The 16,733-nt window shown below is 37.9% G+C and overlaps 1 protein-coding gene across 1 annotated transcript; it reads left to right on the top strand.

Moving 5' to 3' along the window:
• The first annotated feature begins 472 nt into the window (after window positions 1-472).
• On the top strand, window positions 473-5,278 carry LOC110915591 (RNA-binding protein 24). The gene is made up of 7 exons (XM_022160317.2): window positions 473-874; window positions 2,779-2,902; window positions 2,974-3,094; window positions 3,568-3,604; window positions 3,682-3,925; window positions 4,510-4,716; window positions 4,808-5,278. The coding sequence occupies exons 1-6, from the start codon at window positions 659-661 to the stop codon at window positions 4,584-4,586; spliced, it is 819 nt and encodes a 272-aa protein (XP_022016009.1). The 5' UTR covers window positions 473-658; the 3' UTR covers window positions 4,587-4,716; window positions 4,808-5,278.
• The last annotated feature ends 11,455 nt before the right edge of the window (window positions 5,279-16,733 follow it).

Here is a 16,733-nt window from a genome sequence, read left to right on the forward strand (position 1 = left end):
TTCTAGTTCGCGTCCGTTCATTAATGAAATGAACATGTTCAAGAATTGTTCACGAACACTTAACAAACAAAAATAAACTTAAACAAATGTTCATGTCCATAAATGTACACACACAAGCATATATTCATTTTTAAATAAAATCTTCACTTTTTCATCACAAAGATTAAGAGAATCTACCAAAAGCATATAATCACTTAGCATAACTATCCGAACACAACCTTTGTTCATGTTGTATTGTTTAACTTAGCGAATAAAATTTCTTATTCGTGTTTGTTCATTTATTAAACGACAAACATAAGTAAACTTTCCACCGAACGATTCACTAACTGTTCCCTAAACGTTCGGTTCATTTACGGTCGTACTTTGTGATGTCAATAGTCCAGGGTCGAAAACTGACTAACAACTAAAAATGTAGGGACTAAACGAAAACCTCTACACGAAATGACATCATCCTCCATTAATTCCTCGAAGATTCCTCCGCTTGTAATTATCGAACCCCAATTCCTCTCTCTCTCCCCCACCATCTTCCATAACATTTCTAGGGTTCTACAAGGGTTTCTTCCAAATCGAACCACTATGCTCCATCAAACCACCAAAATCACCTCCTAATCGATCCAACCTGTACATACACACACAATTGTAAGTAATTGTAACGTAGATGGATGCGTATCAGCCGATCAGAGGAAGCGGATCAAGTTTGCAGTTCCTGAATAATCCGTTTGGAGACACTACGTATACGAAGGTGTTCGTTGGAGGACTTGCATGGGAGACTCATAGCGAGACGCTGCATCGCTATTTTGAACAGTTTGGGGAGATTTTGGAGGCGGTTGTTATTACTGATAAGCAGACTGGGAGATCAAAAGGATATGGATTTGTAAGTGTTTATGTTTATGTGTTGGTTTTGTAAATAGGTGTTTTTGATATATAATTGCTGTGAATGTGATGTTTGTTTAATTGTTTGTTGCATTTTATTAATTTGTTTCTTGTAATATGTCCTCGGTTTAGAAATTAGGAGCTTTAGGATCCAAAGTTAATATGTATATATATATATATATATATGTGTGTGTGTGTGTGTGTGTGTGTGTGTGTGGAGATAGATAGATATGTAATATGTTCAATACATAACAAATTTTAAATTGAGAACCGGCATAACTTGGTTTTAAAAGACGCAGCGGGCGAGCTGGGAAGCGCCTCATGTATTCTAGGTCAAAGTTGGTAAAGTTTAAAGGTGAAAGGTAAAATAATCAAAGGATGAAGAAGTTATGAAAGGTGTACTTGATAAAAAGGCGCAAAGGGTGAGCCCTGTGCCTCAGCTCAAGGCCCTTGAAAATAAATTTTTTTATAAGGAGGCACATAGTATAAAAATACAGTTTTTTTTAGAGTTTAGACATGCTTTAGGCTTGTCTAGGGCTAATTTAGGCTGTTTCAGGTTTTTTTGGGCCGGTATAATTATTTAAGACTTGTTCAAACCCGTTAAGACGATTTTTGGCTGGAACTTGGCCTGAATAATGCGCATGAGGGCCTGAAAGTGGGGCTTTTGAAGCTAGGCGAGAAGGCGGCGCTTTGCCTGAACAGTGCACCTAGGTGTGTGCCTGGGTGAGCGTTGACAACATAGTTCTTGTAGTAACTAGTAAATAAAGTTTATTTGGTTGTACATAGAGCAATGCCTCGCATATGTGATGCGTGCACCTCGGAGGCCGGAGCGCCTCATGACTTTTAAAACCAAGATGCATAATGCACTTATATTCGTTTGCTTTATCTATGATACTTGAGGCGGTTATGTAAGCGCTTACGTCACTCCTTGGTTTACAAAAGCGTGAGGCGTTCCGAAGCGTTTTGGTTCCAAACGCCTTAAGTGAGGCGAGAGGCAAGAGCTTCACGTATGCGAGGCGCTCAACATAAAAAAAATTAAAAAAAATATTTGTACACATCAATATGACTTATTCTACTTGCTAACTAATAATAAACACAAAAACATGATTATAAAACACGCTTAAACACCTAAAAAACATAATCAAAACATAAATTGAAGTCGAAACACACTTATAACACTTATAAACAAAAAAAGTTCTTTAATCAATAATCATACCTAAAACACTTATAAACATAAAAAATAGTCTTTAATCAATAATCATAATGGAGAAGAGTGAGGAAGTGTCTGATTAAATTGAAGAATGTCCCAACATTCTTTTTTTAGTGTAAAGAGCCTAACGGATTAATGGTTATATCATTAAAAGCTGCTGGGCCCAAATTTAATCCTGTTGGAGCTGATTTAGACTACTGGGCCCAAATAAAACCCAAATCTGACCTGATTGGGCTTGGATCGGCTCCTCACACACTTAGTGCTTCAGGTTAAAAGCGCCGCCTCACAACGCTTCACATAGGATGTCGCCTCAGAGCAAAAAAAAGGGCGCCTCAGGCGTGCTTTTTAAAACCAAGCTCACTCTTTCTAAATCCAATTATATATGCTAAGCAATTATGTACAAATGCATCATGCAATTCTTGTAGTTATACTTATACTTATACTTATACTTAAATGGCTATGTATTAGATCGCTCCATATATTTATCTAAAATAAGCTTTTGTCAGCACCCGTTTTATGTAGATTGCCCTCTCTACATGTCCCAAGCAAACTGTAGTCTGTGGGCCTTTATGTGAATAGATGTGAATGAAGTCGTCTATTTCATCAAAATAAAATGATTTTGTGGATTACGTTATATACATCCTCTGGTTATGTCTCCTTGAGTCATTGGTCATTAGTAATTCTTGTTGGATCAGGTAACATTTCGCGACGCTGAAGCTGCAAAGAGGGCTTGTGCTGATCCTAATCCAGTTATAGATGGTAGAAGGGCAAATTGTAATTTGGCATCACTTGGTCGGCCCCAACCACCTTTGCCTTTCGGTACGTTTTTAAACCCTTGATCCGGTTAAATCTATCTGCACATCGGTGACATCATCAGTTTTTACTTGTAGGGCGCTTGAGACCGGCGGCACCCTACTTTGGGAGTCCCCATGGGGGACCATTTGTTGGAAGCTCAAGTTACCGCCCACCGGTTCCATACAACTATCAGCAATTCCCATATTCCTTATATGGGTTAGTTATTATTCCATATATCTTATCAATGGTTATCCAACTGTCATACCAAATCCCATTCTACCTAGTCCATTTTTCCAACCACCACAAGTGGCCTAGTGGTGGAGTGACTTGGGTCCTCCAATGGAGACCCAAGTTCAATTCCCATTAGTGCCACTTTGGTGGCCACCGACACCCGCTTTAAAGCCGGACCGAGGACACTCGAGGTCTCGGGTTTGAAACATGTTTCTTACCCCTCTTTGATGGCTATGGGTATTTGCCGCCAGGGATCCTTGTCGGGTGGTGAACTGGGAAGGGAGATCCCTTCCGCGGTCAGGGGTACCGTGCAACTACCCTTTTTTTTAGTCCATTTTTCCACCTATAAATTATACCAAATCCCATGAAATATATACCGGAATGCAATTTAAAAATGTTAACCCAGTGCTTGAATTCATTATGTCTTTTTGTAATAACTAAAAGTTGCGTTTTGATAGGTATCCACCATATGGGCCCGAATATGTCTTCCATCAGGTGAACAAGCTTGAACTCTTGCCGCTCGTACTTTACAACATCCACATAGTTAACAAATCTTGAATTTCTTTCATCAGGTTCCGTATAATCCTTACATGGGCCAGCTGCAACATAACCCTCAGATGTTTGGCATACCGGGCCCAGTTAACGCAAATGTTTTTCCGTTTGGTCAAATGGGCCCACCGCCCCTTGGAAGCCCAGGGCATAGAGCGGTTCAGGGGATTGTAGCGCCTGGTCCTCATCTTCTGCCGTATGCTAGACCAACTGTCAGCGGGGCAACTGCAGAAATCGTTCCAATGTCTCCAGCACCATATCTTACAGGCACGTCTTTGTTCTTATCATTCTATTAGTTCCTTTAATAAATAAGTTTACTGTTATTGGAAATTGTTGAATAGCAAAATAGTAAGTTTACGAGTAAAATGCCATTTTAGTCCCTGAGGTTTGGCCAGTTTTGCGACTTTTGTCCAAGGTTTGTTTTTTCACATTTGGATCCAAAAGGTTTGAAATCTTGCCATTTTCATCCGGCTCGTTAACTCCATCGATTTTTCTCCGTTAAGTAAGGGGTATTTCTGTCTTTTTGTTAACTTAAAAGGCAATTCGGTCTTTTTCATGGGTGTTCGGTCTTTTTACATAAAGTGAAAAGACCGAATTGCCCTTTAAGTTAGCAAAAAAGACGGAAATACCCCTGAATTAACGGAGAAAAATGGATGGAGTTAACGAGCCCGATGAAAATGGCAAGATTTCAAACCTTTTTGATCCAGATGCGGAAAAACAAACCTTTGGACGAAAGTCGCAAACTGGCCAAACCTCAGGGATGAAAATGGCATTTTACTCTAATGAAAAGTAATTAGTTATGTTATGTACTTAATTTTCAGTGTTGCAAATATTCATTTTCGTTCTTTCAGGTGTTGCCCCACCGTTTCTGAGACAGATGAGGAGTCCCCATCCTTCTCAGTTTAGTCAAGGCAGTGGTTCTGAGTAAAAAGGATTTAATTGGGAAATAGCAGAATCACTTTCCGAGGGACCCACTAACTGCACGATGACCTCTCTTGGTACTCGAGTGACATTTTTCACTTCTGGCCTAGGATGTTGTCATCGTATTTGTCAAAGAGGTAATGTTAAATATTGAATCCGTCACTGATTATTAATTTATTATTGCTTTGTGTTTATACTTTTGGTAACTTTTGTTTGATTGGGTTTCAGGTCATCAGAAGTCGGGTCAAACGGAGTCAATGTTGAAAACAAATCTTTGAATCCCGAACAACAAATGTGAAAAGTGCAAAAAACGCGCTTTAACTCGTCTGTATAACAGGTGTCACACTCGTGGAGTGTTAACAAGCAAGATTGATTGGTGGAAATATGGTTTTTTGCCAATCATGTAGGTGGGAATCATCATCTGATTCCTTGATGGTTGACTAGACCCGGTGGTGCGTGGGCACCGCGGCAACTGGTTAATCGTGTCATTGGACCGATCTAACATCCCATAACCAATGGGAAACCTATATATATTATTATGTTTGATAAATTCTTGAAATTATGGTCCAGAAGCTGCAAAACTGGAAGCATCAATAAGAGCTTTCTGTTCATTTGACTTCATTGGTTAGCAAAACATTTTCCACTTCTTTATATCAAATTGCTGTGGGCTGCTTTAGCGGTCACGGTCTACATTATGTTTCTTTGATTTTAATAAGATTAGGGTCTTTGTTTTCTGTTTTTAGTTTACTAATCAAGTCGGAACAATAAAATCGGATCAAGATCTTACAATCATGTGTTTGGGGTTAGGGTCATATGCTCAACTAGCCTTCTGAGCTGAGTTGGTATCAAAATGGGCTTGAGCTAGTAATAAACAAGTTGAGGCAGCTTGATATGTACAATCAGAAACTCAGCTCGCATTTTGCCTACGTCTCACTTGAGTCACGTGTAGCGGTCTTTGGTTCTCTCTTTGATAATTGTTGATGTTTCATTATAGAAAAGCATCACATAAACAGTTAACTATTTTAAACTATAGAACTCTCGACCAATGTTTTGAAAAACCTGTAAATACCGGCTGGTAGGTAATATCAGTGACGGATGTAAATGCGGTACAGAACGCCCCGGTAAATTGAGCAGATGGCATTGACTTTGTACTGCCGGTAAAATCTGGTATACCGGTTGAACCGCTATACTGGTACCGGCCAATGTTCGTTTTTGGGTTTGGATTTTTATTCTTTATCAGTTTTAGCATAGCGAGTAGCGACTTTCGATATTCCATCTTCATTAATCAAAAGTTAAAACTTGCTTCATTACTCCATCGTTCGTTTCAGACTTCCATCTTCATCGTTCGATCATAGCTTATCACTCTAGTTTGTTCAATGAATTTTTGCAGTTGTTGACAGTAGTACGATGTGTGTGTATATACTATATAGTCTTAGTGAGTCAACTTGTATACATGGTGTATCAGGTATGTGTATGGTAGTAGTTAGTGTATATAAATTTGGATGTATGTGTGTAATTTATGGAAATATAAAGTTAACTGGTCAACCCGGTTGAACTGCCAGGTACAATCTGGTTCAACCGGTTGAACCATTTTTGAGCATAATCCGACATGATTTAAAAACCGGTTTTTAAAACATTGGCCTCGACTAATAAATTATCAAATTATTGACATACAAAAATGTGTGGTAATTCATATGAACTAGTACTTGACCTCGTGCAGTTGCCGCACGGGATTCGATCGTTATGGGCTTGTATTTTAACTCACGCGTTGCGGCGCAGGATTCGATTCTCATGGGCTTGTATTTTACCTCAAGTGTTGCAGCACGTGATTCAATCGTTGACCGAGATTCACGCGGGATTTGATCCTTAAGGGCTGCGCGAGAATCGATTGTTATTGGCTCGTATTTTAATTTACGCGTTGCGGCGCGGGATTCGATCCTTATGGGCTTGTATTTTACCTCAAGCATTGCAGCACGGGATTCAATAGTTATGGGATCCGGGATTCACGTAAGATTCGATTCTATGGGCTTGTATTGTACCTCACACGTTGCAGCACGGGCTTCAATCGTTATAGGATCTGGGATTCGATCGTTGTGGGCTTATATTTTACCTCACGCGTTGAGGCATGGGATTCGATCGTTATGGGCTCGTATTTTACCTCGAATGTTAGGATTTGATCGTTATCGGCTCGTATTTTACCCCGCGCGTTGCGAGGACATGCTTTGGTAATATCAGAAAAATCTCGGTTTCACTCTCATCACCCCCCCAATATAAGTTCTTTTATACCATTGATTTTAAGTAGGTAATTAAACCTTGCTTTATCATATGCCTTGGTAAAAAGATCAGCTTTTTGCTCTTCAGTGTGAATTTTGACAACGCTTATCAACTACTTCGTGTAGCAATCACGGATGAAGTGATAGTGTATTTCTATGTGTTTTGTTTTAGAGTGGTTTACCGAATTTTTAATTATTGAAATGGCTGCTTCATTATCTACGGGAATTAGAAACTGCAAACCATATTCTCTCATCTGCAGTTGGATCAAGAGCACTTGCGAACAACAGCTGGATGCTACAACGTACTTTGCTTCACATGTCGAGAATGATACAATTGTTTGTTTCTTACACTGCCACGTGACTAATCGGCTTCCAAAGAACTGACAACCAACAGCCCTAGATTTAGCGTTGAGTTTGCAGCTGCCATAATCTGAATCAGTTGAGTTTACAAGCTTTTCAACTAGATCGATATCTGATATCTCAATATTTTTTCTTTGAACTTCAGGGATTAAGTGATAGTATCTTTTACTCAGTTGATGAAATGTTTAAAATATCAAACTCTTTTCTTGATTAGATCGGCTTTACTCTTTCGCATATCATCATTTCCTCTATATTTCTTTAACAATGCAATCCACAGTGACTGTGCAGTCTCTTTATGTTGTAGAAGATGTAAGATATCACTTTTGATTGCTTGTTGCAGCATGATGTACATTTTCTTCTCTCTGACATATAGTTCTTTTTCTTGTTTTGGGATCTGAGATATTTTAATTTTCTCTCCAGCTTCATTTGTCAACATGTTATATTCATCTTCTATTGCCATCCAGGCTTCCAAACACGTTGCTTGTACATAATTTTCAAACCGTTTCACCCAGTGTGGGTAGTCTTCCAGCATAAGTAACTTTGGTACCTTGTTTGTGACGTGTGTCGGAGTGCGTACAAATTTTCACTATAATTTTAAGTACTTTTTTACTCTTTCATCAAGCTTTAAATTTATAAAACACGATATAACACTATCACTCTCTACAACACGTTAGAGCAAGTGCACCCATCTTTGGCGTAGTATAGTGATGGTAAGATACCGAGGTCGTCCAAGGTCACAAGAGCTTTTAATAATGGTTTATTGTCAACGTCTAATCGACCCAAATTTTGAGGAAAGTTTTTTAAACAAGTAAAAATAAAGAAAGAAACTAAAATAATGAAAGAAACAAATAAACAAGAAAGAATCACTTGGTTCTGACTCATCTTTTATGCATCATTTGATGATTTTCACACTTTGGGTTTTTTAAGAGATTATCTTACTTATAGTGGCATGACCCTCTTTTGAAGGTAACGCTACCCTTAGCCATATTGGTCTGAGTCAGCAGGGATACATTCCCGCAAGGCCGGAATATTGAAAGACAATTAAGTAAGTGATTAATGCAAAATGTGGCATGTCCCTCTTTTGGAGGCAACGCTACCCTTAGCCATATTGGTCTGAGTCAGTAGGGATACAGTCCCGCAAGGCCGGTTTAAAGTTTTAATAGTAGTTTATTTATAAGGGATTCACGCCGTTCTTACTTCCCTCGATTTGATGCTATCTGTCTCAAAGGAATTCCTAATAAGCTTGAATCAAGTCCTCGAGGATCTATACACTGAACGAGGCAAGAACTTTACCCAAACCACCCTTCTACCCCCTTACAGGCGGTTAACGCGCTTTATATAGATCGTAAAGACACGGATGAGGGAATCAACGAAACATGAAGAGATGATAGAATAAAATTCACTTTCAATATAAAAACTAGCTATCCAAGTCATTAATACATACCCAATTAAAAGGTGACCAAAGGTTGGAAATCAAAAGTAATACATAAAAGATTTTGTGTTCACCAAGTGATGTAAGAGATTAGCCAAACATGGCCATAGTTTGACGAAAGCTCTTACTATCAATCTTGGATCCCGAGACTACTACCCACTCCAACTCTAATGATTGTGGTGGAAGATGATAGTGTTGTGGTGGTGGAAGTGAGAGAAATGGTTTGCCAAGAGATGAGTTGCAACGAAACTAAGCACCTATATTTATAGCTGAAAACAGTATGTTTACACAGCCCCGTGCCTGGTAGGCACGACCTCGTGTCCTTTTCCTTCTCTATCTTCATTTAATGCACTTGTCAGTCCAACTGCTTACACAGCCCCGTGTACTTACTGTACGAACCCAGATTTGGAAATCTGAGAGTTGACCACGGCCCGTGTCTCGGAGACACGGCCCCGTGTCCCTTGTCGGCTTGTGTTTGTCTTCTTCTTTTGGAATCTGGAATGGGGCACGACCCCGTGCCTTGGTGGCACAACCCCGTGCTTGTCTTCTGATTTATTGTTTTTGGTCTTGGGGTGAAGCTTGGAGGGTCGGTATGATGTACCAAATTCCCTTCTTTTGTATTTATGCTGGTTTTTTCTGTTAATTTGTTCCTTTTATACATTTAAACTCTTTTAATCCTGAAAATAAAAAATATACAAAGAAACACACTTTTTCCAACATTAGTACTAAAAAGGATTGATTTTATACCTTATTTGATATAATTTATATGTTGCATTTGGCGCATATCAAATACCCCCACACTTGAATCTTTGTTTGTCCTTAAGCAAAACTCTTTAATATTGCTTACACTCCCAAATGGAATGGGTAGAGTAAGTTTTCGGGTCTTGTTCGTAGAGTGTCGGGAATCCAAGTTCTTTTTATTCTTGTTTTTATTTGATTTACAATCCTATTCGACATGATTTATTTAGAACTTTATAAGAAAAATAATTTTAAGCATAACATATCTTTTAAAATTTCATTTAGCTTTATATACATTCACATACCTCACAAGTGATCACTCAACACTCGCCCGAAGATGTATAAGTGAAACGCTTGGTCCCGGTACGGAACTTACTTCTACCATATGCTTGACAAGTAATCAAACCTCCTCCTTTTTAATTTAATCATTGTAAATATCAAGAGGACTTTGAAAGGGTATACTTTTGGTTAAGGGTATGGTAGTTTTATTTGAAAAGTGGCTAAAGGTGTAAAATGTCGGTTTTCTTTTGAAAATTTATTTGTGACTTTATGAAGTAAGTGCTTATAAGCAATTGATTTGCTTATTTATTTCAAGCAACTAGAGAGTTTTTTTTATTAAAGTCATATGCTTTTGTGTTTTTTCAAAAGAACCGAATTTTACTAAAATTGTACTAAGTAATTTTTTAAAGGCTTCGGGTGTCATATGTAACCCGTTTAATAAAGTGTTATGAAAGTAAAACTTGTTTGGGGGTGGGGTGAGATTCTGGAACCCCTCTTTAGACTATTTTGGGGGTGGGGTGCCTATTCGACAAAGTGTTATGAAAGTAAAACTTGTTTTATAGAACTAAAATGTTTTATGAAGGGCACGTTTTTTAGCTTTTAGCCATAACATGATTAGGAATGCTTTCAGGTAAACGTCTAAAGTTAACGCTTCGTTGAATTGTAAACCTGACACATGTAATGAATGTTTTAGAATGCTTAACGAAAAGGTATAGATATTATTACTTCAAAGTCAATACATTTTCAAATATGACCCAACAAACCTGGCTACTTTGATTTAATTTGACACTTCTCAAAACTGTAGTTAGTGGTTATAACTATAATTTTAGACAAATCAATTGATTCACGACAAACATCCTAAATGATTGGTTTCATTCGCCTGGGTGATCCCATAAAGGAAAAGAAATATATGAGACAAGTTTCATTTTATAAGTGTAAACAAATATGCAAGCGTACGAACCCTAAGATTATCAAACATAAACATGTAACAAAATTTATCAACATAAACATAACGGAAGGAAATGCGTTATTCCCCCCCCCCCCCAACAAATATACCATATTTGATGTGATGAAGAGACTAATCCTGACCTGAACCCGACGATGTCATGTCTAACCTATGTATCTAAAGGATGCTCAAATGGTTGACGAAAGTGTTTTGAATGGAGTACACGTTTGTGGAATAATAAATATATTAAAGGGCCATAGACAAGTTGACCTTATAAAAATAGTTTATTATTCTGATTTACGGAGGTTGATGGATTGCTATGTTTGATTAAACAAGTTAAATAAACCAACCTGAACAAGACATATTTAATTAAATATATTCAAAATGTCAATCGAGCCTAACTAGTTTATTAAACGGGTTACATATGACACCCGAAGCCTTTAACAATCACTAAGTAATATTTAATTAAATATATTCAAAATGTCAATCGAGCCTAACTAGTTCAAAAGAACCGAATTTTAAAGGTGTCAAAGTAAAAAAGATGGTTTTAGGGTGATGATGTTTTGTGGGTTTTCAAAGGGGTTGACTAAGGGGAGTTTTTGTGGGGAGATAAAAATAGAAAATAAGGTTGAAAAGGAAAAATGGATTTAAAATCTTAATGCCTCCATAATATACTTACTTGGATTAGTCGGTAAGGACCGAGAATGTATTGTCTTGTCAAGTTCTAGATTCGTAAGAACCGTACAGGCTGTTCACACAATAAATGAAAAATGAGCATTTAGTATAGATATGATATTGAATGCCCGTTAGAGGCTCAAAACTCACAATTTTGTGGGAAAGGGGTAAAAATGTGAAAATATATATACAATCAAATTTTAAAAATTTTCCTTGCCTTTGTATGAATTTTTCCTTATATGGTTCTTTTTATCATGGCGCTATTGATTGTAAATTTGTAAGAACTTGAACTTTTTAGAACTTAGTTTTCCAACTTAAACTATAAAAAAAAAACTAAAAAAAATTTTGAAAAATATTTAGGGTGTTTTAGCGGTTCCAAGTAGAGTTTTGTGTAACGCTTGTTTTAGGAAAAACAAATTCAAGTTCCCCCAAACTTAAATACACATTGTCCTCAATGTGTCCAAAGTTGGCCAGATTGGATAAAATGTGTAAAACGTGTGTTAAAAATAACATTTTTTCACAAAATAGACACTGGACACGGGGGCGTGTGTGGGAGCCACGTCCCCGTGTCAAAAGTTCCAGTAACGAAATTTTCCAGAAGACAAACACGGGGGCGTGCCTATGGGACACGACCCCGTGTGAAGGTTTTAGAATTAAAATTGTTTCGGCAGACTTGGGGCACGGGGGCGTGCTTACCTTACACGTCCCCGTGCCGAACTTACTGTTTTGAAGATTTCGAGGCGGAGGAATTCTGTTTCTGTTAGTGGGTTCCTGGTTCAAGATCCTGTGCCTAGTTCCAAACCCTCTGGGAGTGCGTTTTATTCCTTACAAAGAGAAAACTTAAACAAAAGCATTAACTAAAAATAAAACTAAATCTTAAACATGATTATAACTCCTCACTTTTCGCAGCTTTCCGTTTTTAGAAAGTTCATCTTGTAATTCTATTTTCGGAAACTCGTTTCCTTTGTAATCGTATCTCTTTTTCGAATCGTTGTAAATCCGAGACTTTGATCGTAATGAAATGAATATTTATATGAAATATACATCGTTTATACATGATTACACATTGATACATATGTTAGTTTGATACATGATTCATAATTATTATAAACATAAGTTTAACTCGTAAACAATTATCGTGTATTCGTAATTCTTAAACATTTCATACACGCAAAGCACTTAATTATTGATTACTTGTTTGACACATCCTTATACTTATACGTTACACGTACTTGTTGTTACTTGTCACATGTTTCTTTTACATTAAAACATATTTACTTCTCATAACATACTTTAAATCATAATGTTCATACTTTAAATCATGTTTAATCCACTTTCTAGGCCTTGATAACATGTTACATGCACACTAGACATTAGGTAATATGTTAATTATATAAAATACACATCAAATACATGTCTTACATTGTTAAAAAATAAAAATAAAAAATGAAAGAGGCTGTCCAGCCAACAATTGGACTTAACAACCCACTTAAGTTCTTTTGTTTTAAGTTATTCAGCCTACTAAACACATCCAAAGCCCAACCCATTGAAACCCCAATCCCTTCCGTAAACTCAGCTGAGTTTCAGCAAAAACATCAGGAACTTTCAGCCATTAAAAGTTAGTTTAAACTCACCTCTTCTTCTATTTCTTATTTTTGTTCTTTCTTCTAAAACACTTGGATAACTTCTAGGAAGGTTTTCACAAGTTTGCTAGGGCAAACTAAGGTGAAACCTCACCATTTTTGAGGTCCAAAGTGTACTTATAATTATGCTCACTTTTATCTTTTTAAATCTTCATGTTTTGATAGAAAACTTGATAGGATCTTGTTCCCACCAAGCTCACAACTTAGCCTATGGTTGTGGGTTTGTGTTTAGGGGATTTCCATCAAAGTTTTGGGTTCAAACACCCATTTAAATTCTGTTTATACTAGTTAAATTAAGCTTGAATTAGTTAGTTTCATTTCCTTAACATTCATGACCCTCCGAATCATCATTTTATGATTTATGTAGTGGTGAATCCTTATTATTCATGACCCTCCGAATCATCCATGTGGTGATTTGTGTAGTGGTGAATCCTTGATGTTCATGACCCTCCGAATCACCCTTGTGATGGTTTGTGTAGTGGTGAATTTACAAGAGGTTAAACCTCCATACTTGACATACATGATAATCTATGTTTGGACTTAGTTTAGATGTTATTATTACTATATAACCTATATATAATTATATAAAAACATGGCCGAGTTTGTGATGTTAATCAAACCATGATTAACTATCATAAACCTAAGACATCATATCAAAGATTCCAGAGTTCTTCTTATGATTCCAATGGGCAATTTCGGACCCATGATACCACTAATTATGGTGTCATAAACAAACTCTTAGAACTTGGATATTACTTTCATGTATACATACTTTTTGATACTTTAATTTCCAAATCCGAATCCTTCCATTCATTCATAAATTTTATGAACTTACACACCTTTGTTTACCCTTGTAGGGTAACTCGGTGATCCAACCCCCAAGCCAATCAACTCTTCATGGAATTATCAAGTGGAAGCTTGCAAAACCGTGAGTAGACTTAACCCATTTCCTTTTAAACACTTTAGGTTGTAACATGTTAACGTACTAAATTCACAAACACACACATAAACATATTTTATCCTCAATCCGTTATACAGGCTTCTTGATATGCTTAGGTTCATGCTAGATTCATACTTTGCTACTTGTCATTAACTTAGCTAGCCCAAACTTAACATATGTAGCGCTATAGGAGTAGCGCACTGCCCGTCAGGGTCTTGTTAAGTCTTTTCATTCATATATAGTCTCGTTACTTTTGTGGCGAGGGACACTTAAGTCTTGTGGACACTTGGGGTTTGACATTTAGTAATGTATGCTAGTTTACCTTGTATACAATTGCCATGTGGATTTGAGTAAATTCTTTTCATACTTATGCTATGTATATTCAAACTTGTGTACTCGCCAATGCTTTTGCGTTGAACCTTTAATTTTAACATGTTACAGGTTGATGATGATGCTATGACGAAACTAGTAGGGACGACTTAGAAACACACTTGAATTACTAGTTTGGCTTATTTTGTTATGTTAAACTATTGTACTTGTCTCATTTTGATGTTGTGATTTGAATTTCCATGTAAGGTATTTGACAATTTGAGTTATGCAATGAAAACGGTTTTGAATTAAATATTGTCGCAAATAGTGTTATGTGTGACGAGCAATCTATTTCGTCTCACTTCGATGATTCCGCCATCGGTTGGGGTGTGACAGATTGGTATCAGAGCCATAACTATAGAGAATTAGGTAGAATTGCCATGTTCGACCTAGTCTATAGTAGGTACCATGGTTTTGACCATTCTTGTTACTTGTTTAAAATGTTATTCTTCCTACTTTGCTTCGTTCTCTTCTTTTTGGTCTAAATACTTACAATATGTCTTTCCTAAGACATTTACACAATACACGTTGAAGACTTGAAGACACTCGTAATACAAACGAGACGAGTTTACCAAAATAGGCGTGAAACCCACAATTTGGTCAATGACTCACATTCCGCTAATTCTATTTTGCACGAAATTTCGCCATCAAGTTAGGAGTGAAATCCACATCTTGATGGCAAATTTCCAATTCAAACTCTAGTGGACCCTTGTCAAAGTGTCGAAATTAAATTTTGACCCGACGAATACCAATCACACTTAGGGTACGAAATTGTCAAGTTATGGGTGAAACCCACATCTTGTCGATTAAGTCCCATTCCTTGATTTTCAATCCCGCCAAAGTTTCGATTGTTTCAATCGATTAGGGACGTGTAGTAACTGGAAGGGTAAGATACCGTTAATCGCTTCTCGACGAGAGTATCTTACCTATAGGCCAAAGCACGTTTCCCTAATTTGAAAGGACTTTCGATTCACTTTGGAATAGTTGACGTTTCTAAACCCGAAACAATCCAATCTTTTATGAGCCTCTCCTTTATGTTAATTCAATTTATATGTGATTTTATACTTGTTGCCTCGTTCATTTCAAAACCGTTACACGATTCGCACGTCTCTCGCAATCAAAAAACAATAATATTCCTCGTGAACAAACTAAATTTATACTCTTTTGCGCATTCATACGTGTTTATACTTGTTGAATACACGCAATTTATGTGACTTATACGTGTTACATGAAAACTTACATGCTTATACATGCAAAAACCCTATTTTGAATTTTGATCAAGTCTCATCCTTTCCTTCTCTTTCGTTTCTTAGATGTCTTCTCTCAGTCTCTCCAAGAAGACCAAGAAGGGTTCCAGCTCGAACTCGATGTCCAAGAAAGACTACATGAAGTTCATGGCCAAGCAAATGGCCAAAGTCATACCCGACATCGTCATCAAGATCAACCCCGATTTACCCCATGGTTCCGTTGACTCGAAGGTGGAAACCCCTAGATCGACGTTCCAATTCAAACAATTCATGGCCTATAAGCCTCTCGAGTTTACTGGCAAAGATGGTGCCACTTCCATGATGAACTGGTTCGATGCTATCGAACTCACCTTCCTTTAAAGCGGGTGTCCTAATAACCTGCGAACCCTGAACGTGACATGGGTATTCCATTCGAGGGCTCTCGAATGGTGGACCTCCGAGTGTAACAAACAAGGAAGTGACGCAGCCCACACCTTGCCCTAGGACGAACTGAAGCAACTAATGAAGGACCAGTTTTGTCCTCCCTACGAGCTTCAAAAACTCAAAAACGAGTTTTGGAATCTGAAGCAAGTTGGGAGCGACAACGATGGTCTGACAACGCACTTCAAACAACTCAGTGTTCTCTGCCCAGGACAGGTCGACACCGTTCCCAAAGCCGTTGCCAAATACATTCGCTGCCTTCCACCCGCCTTAATGAACCATGTTGCGTCTGCCTGCCCCAAAACCCTCGAGGATGTATTCCGTATATCCCCTGAACTCAACAACAATTGTATTCTTCATGGAACCTTCGACAAGGTTTCGACGAAGAATGCACACCAAGCTACCACCGAAACCACCACCATTGAACCCTCACCCTCTCAGCCAGCCAAGAAAAAACAAGAACAAGAAGCGAAAGGCTTCTAGTCAGAACTGTGCGGTTGTTACTCCGCAAAACCCGATACTTTTGCAGTCTGTTCCTGCTAACTCCAACCTTGAACCACCAAAGAAGAACTACACAAGGCCGTGGCCCAAGTTCAACCAATGCTCTTACCACCATCCTGCTAACACCCCGTGTCGCAAATGCGCAACCTGTGGCAGGTTTGGGCATTTCTCCGATCGATGTCGCCTTAACCTAAAACCCACTCACGACCAGGCTATCGTTGCAAACCCTGCCCCTAACCAAGCTCAACCCCAAGCCTCTCCCGTGTGAGCATGTTTCAAGTGTGGAGATCTAAAAGGTATTGCTGATATCCCCCTCAAGCCTTCAGGGCAG

The sequence above is a fragment of the Helianthus annuus genome, chromosome 16 (assembly GCF_002127325.2).
Source record: "Helianthus annuus cultivar XRQ/B chromosome 16, HanXRQr2.0-SUNRISE, whole genome shotgun sequence".
In the NCBI taxonomy this organism is placed as follows: Eukaryota; Viridiplantae; Streptophyta; class Magnoliopsida; order Asterales; family Asteraceae; genus Helianthus; species Helianthus annuus.